Below are 17476 nucleotides of genomic sequence, written 5' to 3'. Positions count from 1 at the left end.
TGGTTAGTTCTCCGTGAACTTATGGGTCGTGAGCACATCAGATTTGGAGGATTTCACTAGGATGCTAGACCTTATGTGGGAACTTATGGGTCGTGAGCACATCAGATTTGGAGGATTTCACTAGGATGCTAGACCTTATGTGGCTTAGTTCTTTAACTCCCCCCCACCACCACCACCACTTATTGGAGTTCCTTTTTCTTCATTTCATTGAAAATTCATATAGCAGACCCAGTCATTTTAGAAAAAGTGATAGGAAACCAATTCTCATAGATTAAATAAACCAAATAAAGCCAGATCAATAAAATAATCAAATTCAGGCATAGCCAAAACTAGGGTTTGAATTCTTCCTGCATCCTCTCTCTCTTCCACCCTCACTTCCTGCAGCCTCCTCCCCAACCCTGGCCCTCTCTTCCTTCCCCATCCCTGGTCTCTCTTTATCCTTCTGTGTGTTTTTTTTTTTTTTTTCCCTATCAGAATTAGCTTGCTGTCCCCAAGTCATGGTAAAATTTGTCACTGCCGCCTCTAGGTGACCAGCCCATGTTTTATTTCACCAAAGAAATATCTCTGTCTGGATAGTGTGAGTACATTTGCTGATAATGACTGAACTGAGTCAGAAGCTTATCCCTGAAATGGTGCCTGCCATAGGTGGGTTGGACTAGTGCCCCTCCCCCAGTCACCTGCATCTGAACTCCCGGAGCCTGTGCCTCTAGTAAAGGGGGATATAGTCGGTAGGTAAAAGTAGGTTGCTAATCAAGTGACCTTAAAATAGATTATCCAGGATTATCTGGGTGGCAGGCTTTGTAAGTAAGGAAGGCAAAAGAGTGCTGGAGAAATGACTGCACGAGAAGGACTCTGTCTGATGTGGCTGTGCAAATGGAGACAGGGTCATAAACCAGGTGGATTTGCAGATAGAGATGATGTCATAAGCCAGGTGCCCTTGAAGCTGAGGAAGGCCAGGGACAGGGTCCCTCCTGAACCTTCCAGAAGCAATGTGGCTGTACTGCACCTTAGCCTAGCATGATATAGCTTAGTTCTGTGATAACTCCTGCTGATTATCACCAAACTTACAGTGATCCATCATATCAGAAATAGAAAATGCTTAGCCTTTTGCCACCCATGAGCCAAACTATGACAGATTTTGAAAATGTAATTGTCGTAAAGAAAGTTTCAAGGAAGACCCTTCAGAATTCTCTCTGTACTTTTTAGCATTATTTTCCCTGGCTTTAACCCTTGCAAACATATTTTGATGTTTATGGATTTAAATTCTAGACACATTATTAATCGTTAAAAGTATGACTCCCCCCTCCCCCAAAAGCAAGAACTGTGAGGGATATTGTATTTGTCTGATACAGCTTTTAGGGTAACTGTTTCTAATAGTGACAGCCAGACATCTGAGTGTTTCTTCAGAATCTAAGCTAGGAAGGTTAACATTTTGGCATTTGTTCCTCGCTTAAAAAATCACAAATCTCCTCATCTTGTCAGCCTGCTATTATTTGGCTATTTGAAGATGTATTCCAGAAAAATAGTTGGCTACTTCTGCTCAAAGCATGTCTTTCCTTCTCCTACCTGATTTAACATTCCTGAATACTGAAGAATGCCCTGTTCTCTCCTGAGTGACTTTATAGAACATAAACATTGTGCAGTTGCAACAAATATTTATTAAAAGGCAGATTTAAGAGGAAAAAAAAAAAACAAGAAGGATCTCTGTGCTCACAGTTCTTTACTCTTATTTAATGAGTCCCCCACCCATTGCCTTTTCCTTTTCCCAATAGCTTTATGGAAACTCTTGAGCTTTGAGAATAGATGTACAGCTAAAAGAAAAGACCCTCTGAGAATAATCTGTCTAATGATGATAAGAGCCCACAGGGATGAATGGAGAGCTAAGAAGGGGAAGGGACCCTGATATAGCGGCCTCTTGTGAGGCTATGCCAGTGCCTGGCAAACACAGAAGTGGATGCTCACAGTCAGCTATTAGATAGAACACAGGGCCACCAATGGAGGAGCTAGAGAAAGTACCCAAGGAGCTGAAGGGGGCTGCAACCTTGTAGGTGCAATAACAATATGAACTAACCACTACCCCCTGAGCTCGAGTCTCTAGCTGCATATGTAGCTGAAGATGGCCTAATCGGCCATCATTGGGAAGAGAGGCCCCTTGGTCTTGTAAACTTTATATGACCCAGCACAGGGGAAGGCCAGGGCCAAGTAGTGGGAATGGGTGGGTAGGGGAGCAGGGGCGGGGGGGAGGGTATAGGGAACTTTCGGGATAGCATTTGAAATGTAAATAAAGAAAATAATAATAAACAAAAAAAAAGGAAAAAAAAAAGGAAAAAAAAAAGAAGGGGCGGGGTTTTGGCTGTATTTGGTGTGCTCGTAATTGCTCTGGAGAGAAGATGTGTTCCTGTCCCCGTAAGTGTTTACAGCCTTGCTAAGCTCTTTGGCATTTGGTGTCCTCTTTAATGTCCACTCTTCACCCTGCTTGCCTCATGGCTAGAACTGTTGGCCGCTGTCGCTTGCGGTGGTGTAAGTCATCCCCTTTCCCGGGGCTCAGGATTTGGGGGTGTTGTTGCTTGAGGTGCTTCTTCAGCTGGTCTCAGAAATGCTGGATTGATTTCCCTCTTGAGGCCAGCATAAACTGTGTTTCTGAGAATTTGTATCCAATAAAGGAAATTGCCTGTGTGAGCTACCTCTCCGTAGCGCAGTGATCAGCAGTTCTTGGGAAAGAATCCCAGGTCCCTAGGTGGGGTCATGGGGTAAGGACTGCTTCTGCTTGTCTGGGTTTTAGGTCCTCTGTCATCCTAGGTTTATGGTCCTTCTAGCCGCACCAGACATTCCAGAGTGGTGTGGGAGATGTAGGGAAGAGATGCTGAGGGATCGAGGGGACTTCCTCCTCCTGTGGCTAAGTCATTTTTCATGTGCTTGAGTTGTGCTAAGTAGAGCAGGTTCCTCCTTTAGCATTGTGGTTTCTATTGTACACATTTCCCTCGGTGAGCCTTCATTTTCACAATTTGCTCACAAGATGCCAAAGCATTCATCAGGCTAGAGCCCAAACCTAAATGCGGGCTTGTCTGACTCCAGACCTTTAGTGCTCAGGTACCACACCCAGGTCTCTTCCTTGTTTGGGGAAGGAAGGACATAAGCGTTAGTCTCAATGGTCTCTATACTCCCCGAGCCTGGGAAAACCTTGATTAGTGATAGAATACCTAAGCATGTTTGGGATATTTGGAATTTACCCTGCATCTCTGAGATATGAGCTTTATCGTGTACTGGGGACATTGGGTATCCTTTATGAGACATTTGTGTACTGCTCTATAACATATGTAGAAAGACAACTGTCACATTTTCCCTATTGTAACATCTGAGTCTAAATGTATAAGGAAAATAAGATGGCCCCAGGGCATAGTCACTGTGTCATGATGGGTTTCTTGACTAGCACGACATGGAATGTTCACTCCCAAGAAATCACTGTTCTCTAAAGAGCCACCCTTCTCTTCTTTCCCATTCTCTGAGAGGGGACATTAAACCCAGTTAATGTACTACACCTCTGCTCCAGAGTCCTTAACATTTCAGAGATCAAACATGTAACTGGAAACCTCTTATTCAGGTGGCTTTGATTTGTGTCACATGATTTAACAGTGAGAAGCTAATACAAGGAAGTTTGTCCCTTACACACTTGTTTCCTGGAAAGAATGGGGCTCGAGGCCAGTCCTGGGGGCCCAGCTGGATTCACCTATTCAGTCTGTTCCCTTGTCCATCAGAGTGGGCTGCAAAGGCAAAGCAAGTAAGCCAGGCAGACTGAGCATCACTGTGCTTCCGGAGACACTAGGCGTGATGCTGAGAGCACACTGCAGAGGGCCTTAAGTGCCTAGCTTAAGTTTTGATTTAGATTAAGTTGCTCTATCTCCAGCTTTCTGTTTTGTTTATAAGAGTATTTGGTTACCAGTTTGGGGGTCTAGCATGAGTAAAGATATCAATGTTACGTATTTTATCAGGAAAGAATGGCAAACTATTCAGAGATAACAGCATGGTAAAATTGGTAATTACTTTGTCAGAGTTGTTAGTGTGGTTCTAGGGGTTTGAACTCAGGCTAGGTACCTAATGTATGCATATACAGACTACTCGGTACTATTCTATTGACTGGGCCATTTCATTTTTACTGTTACTATCATTTTTATGGATGAGTGGACACAAAATGTCTTAGGTTACTAACATCACTAGGGGAGTGATACAGACTTTACAATAGTTCTCTGGACAGTGGCTTAGACAGTGTTTATGTATAATTTACATAATATTTAGCAAAAAACTGTATGTAGGGAATTTAGGCTTGGCATTTGCAGTATTGTGTTGTAAGGTAATAAGAACTTAGACGTGACTAGAAGAAAAGAAGGAGCAGCTTTGGTGGGGGGGAGGGGGGAAATCATAGGGTTTGACCAGGACTGTAATGGGGAAAATCTGATATGGTACAACTTCCTGACACTGATTTATGACCACCCTCACACTGTGAGCAGACATGGTGACGTCAAGCCAAAGGTTCAGTTTTATTTAGATAAGCTGAAGATTTTCAGCAGAAAACTGACCCATTTCAATTACGGTGTGGACGACTGGCTGCTTTCTTTGAAATTATTTTGCCTTGATAGCTTATTATATGTACAGTGTCACACTAAATCAGAGTTGTGTGTAAAGGAGTCTAAAAGTCCAGAAATGTTTTAAGTTTTGAAAGTATTAAGAAAATCTACTGTTTTTGTCATTCAAACAGAAAGTCAAATAATCCTAAATATAGGCTGAGGGCTCCAACTTGAAATGCCCAGGACTGCAACTGTTTGTGTTTCAGATTTTGGAAGATTTACATCTGCATAATGAGGTATCTTAGGGATGAGACCCAACACAAGACATGAAATTCTCTTATGCTTCATATATACCTCATGTATACCATAGCTTAAGGACAATCTCGTATATTTTATTGTGCCAGCATTTTGACTGTGGCTTATCACATGAGGTTAAGTTGACACCATATGGAGCCTTAAGTTTCAGATTTTTAGAACATTTTAGGTCCATTTTTTAACCCCTGAGTTTTGGCGTTGGAATATGCAGCCTCTATGTGGAAACAGAATGTTGCTTTTGATGTAGTTGGTATGCAATGATTAAATCTGACTACAGATTTACATATATCTACCACACATGTATCTGCAAAAGGAGTTATTTAATACAGTACAAATGGAAAGATGGGTAAGAAGAAAGAGAATTGGCAACAAAAGGAGGAAGAAGGGAGAGGGTATGACCAGAGGCCATGTAAGAGAGTTATGAACTCATTAGTCGTGTCATTAACATATTCTAATGAGGAACTTTATTTAAAAAAAGAGGAATCTATATACAAGAGAACTTCCTCTCCTCCTAAAATCTTGCGTTATAATTAGGCTGCCAAAGAAGGTGTGGATGGATGTTGTTAGGGGCAGTTTGAGTTCTGAGACAATGCTAAAGTGGACTGTCTCCCTGTAGACTGCCTCATCTCTGAGCATCCTGAGAAATAGAAACAGCAAAGATGTTCTTTACAAAAGAGGCTGAGGGGAAGTCCAGTCTCCTACGGACAGACAAGTTATATGGAGTCACATCCTTGTATGTCAGGTAGAGCCTGGACTGTCCCTGGTAAAGCAGAGAGAGTATATTAGTTTTATAAGACATCTCAGAAAGGATGATGAGAGAGATTCTGCCCTTTGCAAACCTTTTCTACATCCCACCTTCATAGCTGCATGCATCATTATCCTCCTCCAGTGAAAGGTGAGGTTAGAGGAAGAGAGATGCCTAGGGCCCTCTGAGGATACACTGTTTTGGGAAGAAGGCTTGAGCTAATGGCTCTCTACTTGTAACTTACAGAAAGAATAACCAAATCTACCCAAGATGCTTAGTGTGTAGAAAGAGACAAGACAAGGACCTAATGGGTTTTTAATTAAAAATAAAAATTGTTTGGACTGGTCTAGTGTGGGAACTAATTTCCTACTGCTGAGAATGAGAGGTTCCATGTCTGCCTTCCTGAAGGTCTGTTTTAATAATTGCCCCCATTACTTATTCTTGGTGGCTTAAGCTGTAAGGCGTGAACGCAGTGGGATAATTGATTTATAAGTCAGTAGGATCTGGGAGAAACACATACATGTTTTGCAGACAGAATTCTGGCTCTAGGTCCGGGTCAGCCTTTGCAGTCTGTCCTCCTTGATGGCTTCGTGCTAACATTACAGTTTAGGAGAGGAATGTGCGCTACTTTTAGATACTCCGTAGGCTCAAACTGCTCTCACTCATTTCTTTATTCACAGAAAAACCATTGACCCACTTTGGGTCCTGTAGTGAAGGGAACAGATACACTTCTTGCTCCCATGAAGCTTTCGTGCAAGTAGAGAGGAAAATAAAATTCCATAAGTAAACATTTATAAATAAGATCGCTAAGCTTTCAAAGGCTAACAGAACTGGTAGGGAAAGGGAAAGGATCAGAGTGAAAACTGGAGTAGATGTGGAGCATTTACTGAAATGGTTGTTGTCAGGTATGGGGACTAAGAGAGAGATGGACTATACACACACATGTGTCAGGGTGCTGGGGGGAAATCTCTGCTACTGCACAATGCTGTGGTTGTGAGTGAGTAACAGTGGGTTTATCTGTTAGTAAGGCTCTATGGTGCTTCAAACACTCCTACTTGTTAAAGTTAAGGCCCATAGAAACTTCATAGTTAATGCTTTGGCCATACAGCCATCACCTTTGACAGTTGTATAATTTCTTTTTATTCCTTTTATCCCGAGTGCAGAGTCTCCTCCCCTACTCCTCTGAGGTCCTCCCTAACTCTCCTCCCTGATCCTCCCCACCTCCCTTCACATCCCAATCCACACCTTTCTTTAGATAACAGACATCCAGCAATACTAATATGGTCCAATAAGATAAATCATAAAAAACCAAATCAGAGTAAGACAAAACAACCAAATAAGAAAAAGAGCTAAAGAAAAAGTACAAAAAAATGTAGATTTACACACACACACACACACACACACACACACACACACACACACACTCACTTGCACACACAAGGGTCCCATACAAAATAAAACTGGAAGACATAATATAAATGCAAAAGACCTCTAAGGTTTTTAAAAAAATGCCCTGAGTTGACAGTATGAGACAAACAATCTCCAAAGAAAGACACTGTTGTTTGTTTTGTGTTGACATTTACTGCTGGACATGGGGTCTACTCCCCCACCCCTTTTTAAAATAATCAATTTGCTTTCCATCCTGTCCACAGTTTCCCCTCCCTCGTTTTCTCCCAGCTCTCCCTCCCTTACCTTCTCTCCCCATCCACTCCTCCTCCCTTTGTCTTCAGAAAATGGGAGGATGAAGCCTACAATTAGGAGTGGTTCCTTTCCCAGTATGACTCCTTTGGAAAAGCTAATTTTTCATTTGCAAGTGGCTTTCAGTTAGTGATAGCTCTTGGGTTATAGATGGGGGTGGGGTGCTTGTCCACTTCTCTCTGCACTCAGACCCCATCTGGTACAGCCCCATGCTGGCCCTATGCATGCTCACAGTCTCTGTGAGTTCATATGTGTGACAGCCCTGATGTGTCAAGAAGGCCTTGTATTCTTGGTGTCCTCCATCCTCTCTGGCTCTTTCATTCCTTCCTTTTCTGCAGAGTTCTCTGAGCCCCGAAGGCACGGGGGGGGGGGGGGGGGAGGGTTGATGGAGGCATCCCTTTCAGGGATCACGGTTCTAAGGCCTCTCACTCTGTCTGGCTGTTGGTCCTTGTATGTTCCCATCCACTATACACAGAAGCTTCTTGGATGCTTGCTGAGCAAGGCACTGATCTATGAGTATAGCTGAATGTTGTTAGGAGTCATTTTATTACTATGTTCCTGGTAACAGTAGTATTTGGTTTTCTTCTAGGTCTCTGGGTTTTCTAATCTCAGGTTCTTGGCCACCCAAGCAGTGTTGGGTATGGGTTCCATCTTATGGAGTTCCTTAAGTCAAACCAGATAGTGGTTAGCTATGCCCCAGACTGTGTGCCACTATTGAACTGGTATATATCTCTTATGGATTAAGAGATTTATAGCTGCACTGGTTTTTACATTTCCTCTTCGGTAGCACAGAGAGTACTTTCCAGTACTGTGTAAGGATGAAGGCTCTATGCAGGCACCAACTGTTCGACTCCATGCTCAATGAGTTGTGTGGGTATTGTCTTCAGCAAGAGGGATTTACCATCAGTTTATGGAGAGCCACTGTCTTAGTCAGGGTTTCTGTGCTGCACAAACATCATGACCAAGAAGCAAGTTGGGGAGGAAAGGGTTTAATTCAGCTTACAATTCCATACTGCTGTTGATTACCAAAGGATGCAGGACTGGAACTCAAGCAGGTCAGAAAGCAGGATCTGATGCAGAGGGCATGGAGGGATGTTCTTTACTGGCTTGCTTCCCCTGGTTTGCTCAGCCTGCTCTCTTATAGAACCCAAGACTACCAGCCCAGAGGTGGCACCACCCCCAAGAGGACCTCCCCCCTTGATCACTAATTGAGAAAATGCCTTAGAGCTGGATCTCATGGAGGCATTTCCCCAACTGAAGCTCCTTTCTCTGTGATAACTCCAGCTGTGTCAAATTGACACAAAACTACCCAGTACAGCCACTAATGGCCTTGGTTGTTTGGGGAACTCCATCCATGGTGGTCCCTTTGGCACAAAACTCAACTAGTTGTATGTAATTCATTCTCTGCACTGGAAGCTTCATTGGATGAGGAGATACTCAGCTGGGGCTCAGCCTCATCTCCCCAGTTACTTGGCAATTTCATTTAGATCACCTTCATATATGTACATATTATAGGAAAGTTTTTCTACTAAATTAGGTTTCCATATAACTCCTCAAATGGCCCTTACTTTTAGCATCCCTCCTGGTATTCTTTCCCTTACCCCATCTTCCCTTCCCCTCCTTGTTTGGTCCTCCTATTCCAGTCACTTCCTCATTCATGTATAACTATATACTCTTTTCCCCCTGCAATGGAGATCCATCTTGTCCCTTATTCTCTACCTAGCCTGTGTGTTTCTATGGATTATAGCTTGCTTGTCAATGACTTAACAGCTAATATGATGTAGACAAATGCATAGCATATTTGTCTCACTGGGTCTGGGTTTTGTCATTCAGGATGATTTTTTTTCTAGTTCTATTCATTTACCTATGAAATTCATGCTTTATTTTTTTTAAATGGCTGAGTAATATTCCACAGTGTAAATGGGGATTTTTACCCATTCATCTACTGACAGACATCAAGATTGTTTCCAGTTTCTGGTTATTGTGAATAGAGAAGCAATGAACATTGTTGAGCAAATGTCTCTGTAGAGGGATGAAGCATCCTTTGGGTATATTCTCAATAGTGAGTGGTATTGCTGGATCTTGAGGTTGATCTAGCTGTAGCCTCCTGAGGAACCACCACACTGATTTCTGTATTGGCTGTACAAGTTTGTACTTCCACCAGCAATGAATGAGTGTTTCTCGTTACCCATATTCTCCAGCATGAGTTGTCATATGTTTTGTTGATCTTGGCCGTTCTGATCAGTGTAAGATGACATCGCAAAGTAAGATTCACTTGAAGCTGACTTTTGTGCAGAGTGATAAGTGTGGTTCTGTTTGCATTCTTCTTCGTGAAACAATTCAGTTTAGCCAGTACCACTTGTTGAATATGCTGTCTACTTTTCCATGTGTATTTCTGACTTCTTTATAAAGAAAAATCAGGTCTTCGTATGTCTGTGCATTGATTTCTGGATCTTCTATTCCATTGATCAGGGAGTCATATATTTCTATCTTTTAAAATTGAACATGTCATTTTCTTAATTAGTAAGTAATTATATTTATGTTTTTAGTGGCTAGTATTCATGGAGTCTCTGGTTAACATTCCTGTGAACTTCTTGACAAATACATGATGTTGAACTATGACTAATGTCTAGTTGGTAACCAAGGAAACAATGGATGGATAATGAAGATCTTGATCAAAGTGGTCGTTGATTCAGCTTGTTGGTGTTTTACATATTGTTCATTTCTAAGCACTCACAGAACTGCTCTGTAGAATCTGGGTCTGTCAAGCACATGTGTTTTTAATCCAGTACGTGAATAATGGACATAATTTAGATTTTATGTAATTATAATCTGTGATTGAAATGCTTTTGGTAGTTTCAGAGTTGCTACCCATTTTCCCCATCTCTCCTTCCCAAAGTAGAATTTACAGCCTGTTACAGAAGTTCCTGAAGCTGTGTTATGTGCTAGCTTTCCTTCATAGTTCAGCTCTTAAGTTAGAAATTGACAGCAAGATGCTCCATCTGCACCCAAGTGAATGAGAATGTGGAGTTTGCTTTCAGAGCCAAGTGGTCAGGGCTGAGATTTTCCTCAGGCATCTCTCTTCAAAGAAGGCTTAGCTCTGCTTCCCCATTTATAGAATAAGGGTTGTGGTTGCTGTGTTAGAGACCATGCATTCCCATGCACAATTCACAGAGCAAAGTAGTTTGCCAATAAATAGCAGACAGTTGGGGAGTTCCTTAGTAAGCTCCAGGGTGTTAGGGCTTGCTGAGTTCATCTTTTCCCTACTAACCTTCATTCCCAAGGGGTAAATAAATGACTGATTCAGGGTTTCATTTCAGAAATGATTCTTATGTGTACATTTAAAAGATGATTTATTATTTAGCATCAGGAAAGAGGTTTTCTGTAGCATCTTTCTTTTAAATAAAGATTCATGCACACTGTCTGAACTGGAACTGTCTCAGAGGCCTGGGATGTGTGGCTCTCTGTCTGTGTTGCTCTCCTTATCCTCTTGGGTGTGGAGGGGCCTTCTTGCATTCGTATTCTCCAGTCTCTTAATCCAGGCATCAGTATGTTGTCTAGACTTCCTTGTGTGAATTCCATTCTGAGGAGATGGGAAATCCATACATTAAATTTAAGCATTGTTCGCTCCTTCCCTGGATGCAGTGAACTGAGGGTTGGAGACAGAGTTATAACAGATTACTGCTGTAGGGGAGACGATTGTGGGTCCTGTGTAGAACTAGACGTCATTATGACTAGCAGCATACACAAAGAAAATGTTGTCTGGTTACCAAAAACTAACACACAGTGGAGAAATCCATATGACTGAAGAGTCTGATCTATAGAAAACCTTATATTAGGTTATTGTATATTGACTGTCAAGTGAATAAAGAGTGGTCCATTGTCCATACGGACCTTAATTGGGATGTGTCTTCTCAGGTCTCATCCATGGGCTTGATTCATACCTGCCTGTGACCAATTCTTCCCCACCTCCATCACTCTACTCCTGTAACTCTCTGTTCATTCTTTAAATTTCCAGCCCTGTTCTCAACCAGAATTCATGGAAGCATTTGCTATGGGTTTGGTTGTAAGGGAGATCAGCATCACACTCACTTAGTTGTTTTAGGGATGTGCAGCTAGGCTCTCCAGGTCAGAGCCAGCCTTCACTGTGCTATGCAGAGTTTTCACTGCTCCTCTGCCTAATGATACTTGCAGATGTATTGCTAGCTTCATGTGCATAACCAAGACTGGTAGTCTGTTTAAATGCATTGGTCAGTGTAGGTGGCAAAACATTGACATGTACACTAAAGCTTTCCAAGTTACAACATGCCTCATCGGTCCTTCGGTACTTTCCCCTCGAGGATACAGTGATTTTAAAGACACCGAACATGCACTCATTATTGGTTCATTGTGGATCTTAGGCTCTAAATACTTTAATGGATTGCAAAGATTCGATTTCTATAGACAATTGTTATTGTTATTTCTATAGACAATTGATTCAGTTAGTTTTGTTGGGCAACATGAACACATTACTGCACTAGTTTTGGGTGAGAGTTCTGAAAGTGGGAAGTCTTTAAATTCATGCTCACATGTTCTCCTCCTTTTGCTTGTTTTTTTTTTTTTTTTTTTTTTTTCATGCTCATTTCACCCTTGTTTCTTTCCCAAGTCCATAGATTCAAATAGCCTACAGGGGATAGTCTTGACTGGGAGGTATAATTTAGTGTGTAAATGGATACCTATGTTATAAGGTGAGTTCCGAATACATATGTAAATAGACACCTGTGCCTTGGAAAGAATATAATATAAACTGAGAATACCATACTCTCATGTCTCTGCATGCCAATTTATAGATTGTGGTTTCTTCTTTTTTTGGTCATTCTTTTAGTTTTTTATTTGTTTTTGTTTGTTTTCTTAATCAGGATTAACTATTGTGGCATAGTACCATAGCACAACAGAGAGAAAAAGAGAATAGGCTTTGGAGTATAATTTGGATTTGTATCTAAGCTTTGCACTTGCTGACTTTGCAATCAGGTCCTTCCTGAATCCCAGTTTTCCTATCAGTGGTATATGATTTTCAGAGATGTTAGGTTGGAAAAGAGACCATAAACCATAGTCTTAAAATTAGTATATAAATTCTAAGTTTGTGTTAGAACCAGCAAAGGAAAATACTAAATGTGACCGAGACTCTGGTTACCTACAGGGAATAAAATAAAATCAAGAAACCTTATATAATAGTAACTTGGCTAAAAGTTCTTATGGGAATCCTGAGTTATTTTAGGCATGTGTCCTAATTTTAAATGCACCAGATATAGTTTATAGAGACATATTCATGCTCTTAAATATAGAAACAAGGTATAAATGTTCATGATTTAGTAAATTTTAAAAAATAAAATAATTGGATTTCCTAAGTGCATGTGAGAGATGATTTTAGTTACCAAAAAGTATTATCTGTGCTCTAGCTGAAGGGTAACTTTCATTGCAAAGCGTGGCTTAGCTTTGTTAGGTAGGGCATTATGCTGTGTTCTCCTACTGTCTGATGTGTTACCATTCTCTTTTTTTACCCCCACAGATTTACCAACAAAGAGATACAGAGAGTATGAGCTGGTGACACCAGTTAGCACAAATCTAAAAGGACACTATCTTTCCCATATTCTTTCTGCAAATCACAAAAAGAGGTCACCCAGGGACGTGTCGTCTAACTCAGAGCATTTGTTCTTCAACGTCACGGCATTTGGAAGAGATTTTCATCTTCGACTGAAGCCAAACACTCACTTCATAGCTCCTGGGGCTGTGGTGGAATGGCATGAGACAGCTCCAAGGCCTGGGAATCCCACTGACCCCGGAAACAGCCATCCACACGGAAGTGCTTCAGAAGGAAGCTGGAGATCAGAGCCTTTACAGACCAGCTGTGCCTATGTTGGTGACATCATGGACATTCCAGGAACCTCTGTTGCCATTAGCAACTGTGATGGTCTGGTAAGACTCATTTCCTTTCCTGTATGAACATGGAAGGGTGCAGGTGTTGGCATTTCATTTGTCTTTAGCATTTCGAGGTAAGAGATGGAAAGAAACCTCAGCTCACAGGCAGCCTGGTGGGTTTGGCAGGACCCCTTTTTTCTACAACTGTTATAGCTTATGTATACTGCCTTGGAATCTTACAACCTCCTCCGTTTCCCAAGTCTTGCAGGAGCTTGGTCCCATTTGGAAGGCATGACTACACAAAGGTGACTAGTAATGCTTGACAAAGTACAATGTTGCTCTTGTTGTGCCATCCCATTTCTAGGTTAGAAACCCAGAGATGCCCAGCTGCAGATTTGTCACCACTCTCTGTTGAGTTCCAGAAAACTGCTGCTACTGTAGACAACTCCTCTCCCTACACTACCCAACCAACTCTGGCCACAGTTCTGTCAGTGCTTTTTAAAGCAATCTCTAAGATGACAGTGGCCCCTATCCCTGCCACACGCATGGGTAGTGTACCCAGCCTTTGATAGATTTTGGCAGGAGGTATTGGCCTGCTTCACCTTGCTTTCTGCTCTAGAGTGAGCTCAGGGGCAGAAGTCAAGATGGTGCTAGGTATTTCATACTGAGGCAGGAAAATGCTGTTGCTGAAAACCCTAAATGAGAATTTATTCTCTCCACAGACTCCTGCCTTGAACTCTATCACACCCATTAAACTTCTCCTTTGAGTAGCGACAGCTTGTACAGATTTTTACGGTCTGTAAGTTTACCAAAACACAGGGATGTTTGATATAATCTTTATGTCAAGAGTTTTACCGTAGAAAGACATTACGTTTTTCTAGACTTACTAATACACAGTTGCCCTGTTAATTCACTGATTTGTCACCAGAGGGAACTGGCTGGGAGCGGAGAAACAGAGAAGTCAATTGCTTTCCTGGGTTACTGGGGGTCAGTGATTTTCTTCTGGGCTGCTCTTAAGATCAAGGGAGATTACCAAGTGCTAAGGTTTTCCACATTAAGAAAAATTTTACTTCTCACTCCTGATGAGAGAACTAGGGTTTATCTATTAAAGATAGTAAGTAAAAAGGACAAACTCAGGCAAGGTCTGGCTGAAAAAGATGGGAGGTGTCCTGTCTCTCCTTCCTTCTTATCCTTAGACCTTGCCTTTATTCCCTATTCCCAAGTTCCCTGAGGATCAGAGCAGGAGCGCCTAGATAGTATACCAGAGGCTCTAAGCAGTCAGCATTAACAACTTAATGATCATAGATGAGCATCTTTCTCTAAAATATTAGGTAGCCACATCTGGTGAGTATCAGAGGTATTTTATCCTTGTTGGATCTTCGGGAAGACCAAATGAACTCTGTGGGCAGTTGCCAACTTCTGACACAAACATCCTCAGGACTGCCGCTTTGCCATTTGCTCCCTTCAAATACAAGCTATTGTGGTACTTGCTTTAGGACGTCTGGTAGCAGAGGCACTTTTTAAACCAGGCCTGTTTTGGAAAGACTAAGACAGTGTGCACGTGACCGAGAACATTTGGTAATTGTAGATTCAGCTCAGTCTGGTGTAAGTGAAATATTTGGCACTAACAATAGGCACGATCGTGGAACCGCTTGCGGGGCACTTAGAGGAGCGAGTTGTAGAGATTGTAGAGATTGTAGGGAGAGCTGACCTTTAAAATGCCCGGGGTGGGCATCTGTTTCTGGGAGCTGAAGCTGCTGCCTGTGGGCCAGTGTTCTCTTACTTTTCAGTCCACAGAGAGAGATGCCCATGGCAGTGACTGTGTACCACTTGATGGATGGGGCAGACAGGAGGACAAGGCCTTTCTGGTTTATGTAGTGATTTAAGAGGTGGTAGAAACTCTTAGGAAAGAGGGCCAAAGCCGTGTTTCCAGGATGACATGAGGCTGTTCTAGGGTGAGGCATGTTTCCAGGATAGCATAAGGATGTTCTAAGACTCTGTAGAGCATGGTGTGGGGACAATAAGAGTCACCCCATTTACTTAGCTGATGATAGCTGTGGTTCCTTGCTTGCCTGCATCTCAACCCATAGTGTGCTTAGCCTCTCGATGCCCTACAGTAGCTGATGGTATTATCCAGTTTTGTGTGACCTATGTGAGCTTTTGCCTACATCATCTACCTTGCTCCCATTTTCATGCAGCTTGTCAGCCCCTTTGTACTTACTTAAAGGGGTCATGGGTTAGTTCATGCTTTAATTATTAATGTACTTTGTGCCACTTAATGACATATATAGGTTCTTGAAGGTACTGAAGATCGTGTGACTGTGATTACATCACTTCTGGGTGAATTATACTTGAAACAAGAAGGAAGCATTATGGAAGTGACACAATGCCGTGTGGTGACTGTACGCTGAGTACAGTCTACCCTCAAAGAGTCCCTCACGCTTGGTGTCTGTTCTTCACTTAGCCTGGTGGTACAGACACTGCTCCAGGTTAGGACAGCACTGAAACACTCATAAAGGTGCCCTGCACAATTCATAACTGAAGTGACTACTGAGGGAGGCTGGGCTTGGCCTTTGTCTTCAGTAAGAACTGGAAACTCTGTGCAAAATCATAATCAAAGAATAAGGCTGATGTCAGGGATGCTGCAAGATTCGCCTGGAGAGACCTGAGAGCTTAGACGATGGAAAGATTAGGTCTGCCTTGGATGCTCGACTTGGCAGAAAAAGTTATACTTCCAGTGTAAGATTTTGAGAAAATGGCCATGTATGTTAACCTACTCAAGGATGGAGGAAGGGAAGGGGTGGGAAGGATGGGAAACCCCTGGGAGAGTTGTGTGGCTACATGGCTGGGGAGAGCTTGGGAAACCTGATTTCATGAAGGTTAAAGTCCATTACAACACCTTATAGGAGGGTAGGTAACCACATAGTTACCTGAGTGTAGGACAAAAAAGATAGAATTTAAAGGGAAGGAGAGGAAAAGAGGGACATCTTACAGACAAGTGCATGGCTAGTGCTGTCAGGGTTACCCAGATGTTCAGGATGATGGTCAGGATGGATGGACTTTGGTCTTCTCCATAGACCATGTCTTCTGACGGCATGCGGTCTTTGCCGCTGGTATCTGAGAGGCTTTGTAACAAACATCTCTGTAGCAGTTCTTTCTCTAACGTTCCTGGAATTTTATGTGAGAAGTATGGGATTTGGTTTTCGAGATTCAGAACTGATTCCCACAGTCTCAGGCTCCTCAACCTTTAAATTTGAGGAGTTAAAGCCCGCTCCATCGGAAGATTTGAGTGGGTCTGATTCTCTCCATCTGGTGTGTTTCCCACATCCCCACACGTGTTTACTCTCTGATCAGATTTCTTCATTCCATCTCTAAAGGGCATTTCTAATGTCTTTTAGTGGTTTATGCTGGTAATACGCTTTTACAGAGAAGTTAAAGTAAAATGTTGATGAAGATAATATAAAGTAATCAATGGCATCTAACTTTTGAGAACAAACAAGCAATACCTCTATTAATAAGGGAGTTGATATTCATTCCTTATATCGCAGTGTCTATTCTATATAAGTATGTGTATGAATGTTCATATATGGAATATGTATTTCAACTATACAGTTATGTATAATATATGTATATATTTATAAGCACATATTAAATAATGGGGACAATCACGTATATATATAGCACCATTTCCTATCAAGACAATTGTAGCCAATTTTAAAGATGCATTATTAAATTATAGTTGTATAAAATGAACTGAAGTGCATATTATATATGGCCTGAAGAATTTTGTAGCCGTTTCTTATGGTCCTTGCAATGAGCTAGAAAGTTACCAGTTAAATTTCTAAAACTTGGTGGTATGCTAATTATTTCCCCTTGAACAGCTATGTTCTTAGTAATTTGTAGATAACAGGAAGAAGTGTACCTTGTGGGACCCGGTCTCAAAACAAAAATTTAAAAGGAACTTTAGTTTGATGAAACATGCTTGCTTATAGCACATGTAGCCCTGGGTTCAATTATAGTAGTTCAAGAGAAAGAAAACTAACTGTCCAGGTTCTTGACTATTTTTTATCATATTTAATATATTTAATATGAAATAAATGGTAATTGGCTGCTATTGCTAAGATTTCCAGTTATTTGAAAGCTACCAAAAGTTTTTATGGAGCTGATGTTCTATGAGAATTCTCCCTCCCTCCCTCCTTCCCTCCCTCCCTCCCTTCCTCCCTCCTCTCCCTCCTCTTCCCCCTCTCCCTCCTCTCCC

General features: G+C 41.8%; 1 protein-coding gene across 3 annotated transcripts in view; it reads left to right on the top strand.

The window, feature by feature from the left end:
• The window catches only part of Adamts3 (ADAM metallopeptidase with thrombospondin type 1 motif 3), a 200467-nt gene that overhangs the window by 9346 nt on the left and 173645 nt on the right, over positions 1 to 17476 (top strand). For all 3 annotated transcript variants that reach the window (XM_021210585.2, XM_021210586.2, XM_029545373.1), the window contains exon 3: positions 12869 to 13275. In XM_021210585.2, coding sequence (XP_021066244.1) covers positions 12869 to 13275 — 407 coding nt within the window. The remainder of the gene's footprint in view (positions 1 to 12868; positions 13276 to 17476) is intronic.

Source organism: Mus pahari, chromosome 13 (assembly GCF_900095145.1).
Source record: "Mus pahari chromosome 13, PAHARI_EIJ_v1.1, whole genome shotgun sequence".
NCBI lineage: Eukaryota > Metazoa > Chordata > Mammalia > Rodentia > Muridae > Mus > Mus pahari.
This window is presented reverse-complemented; position numbering and strand designations above follow the sequence as displayed.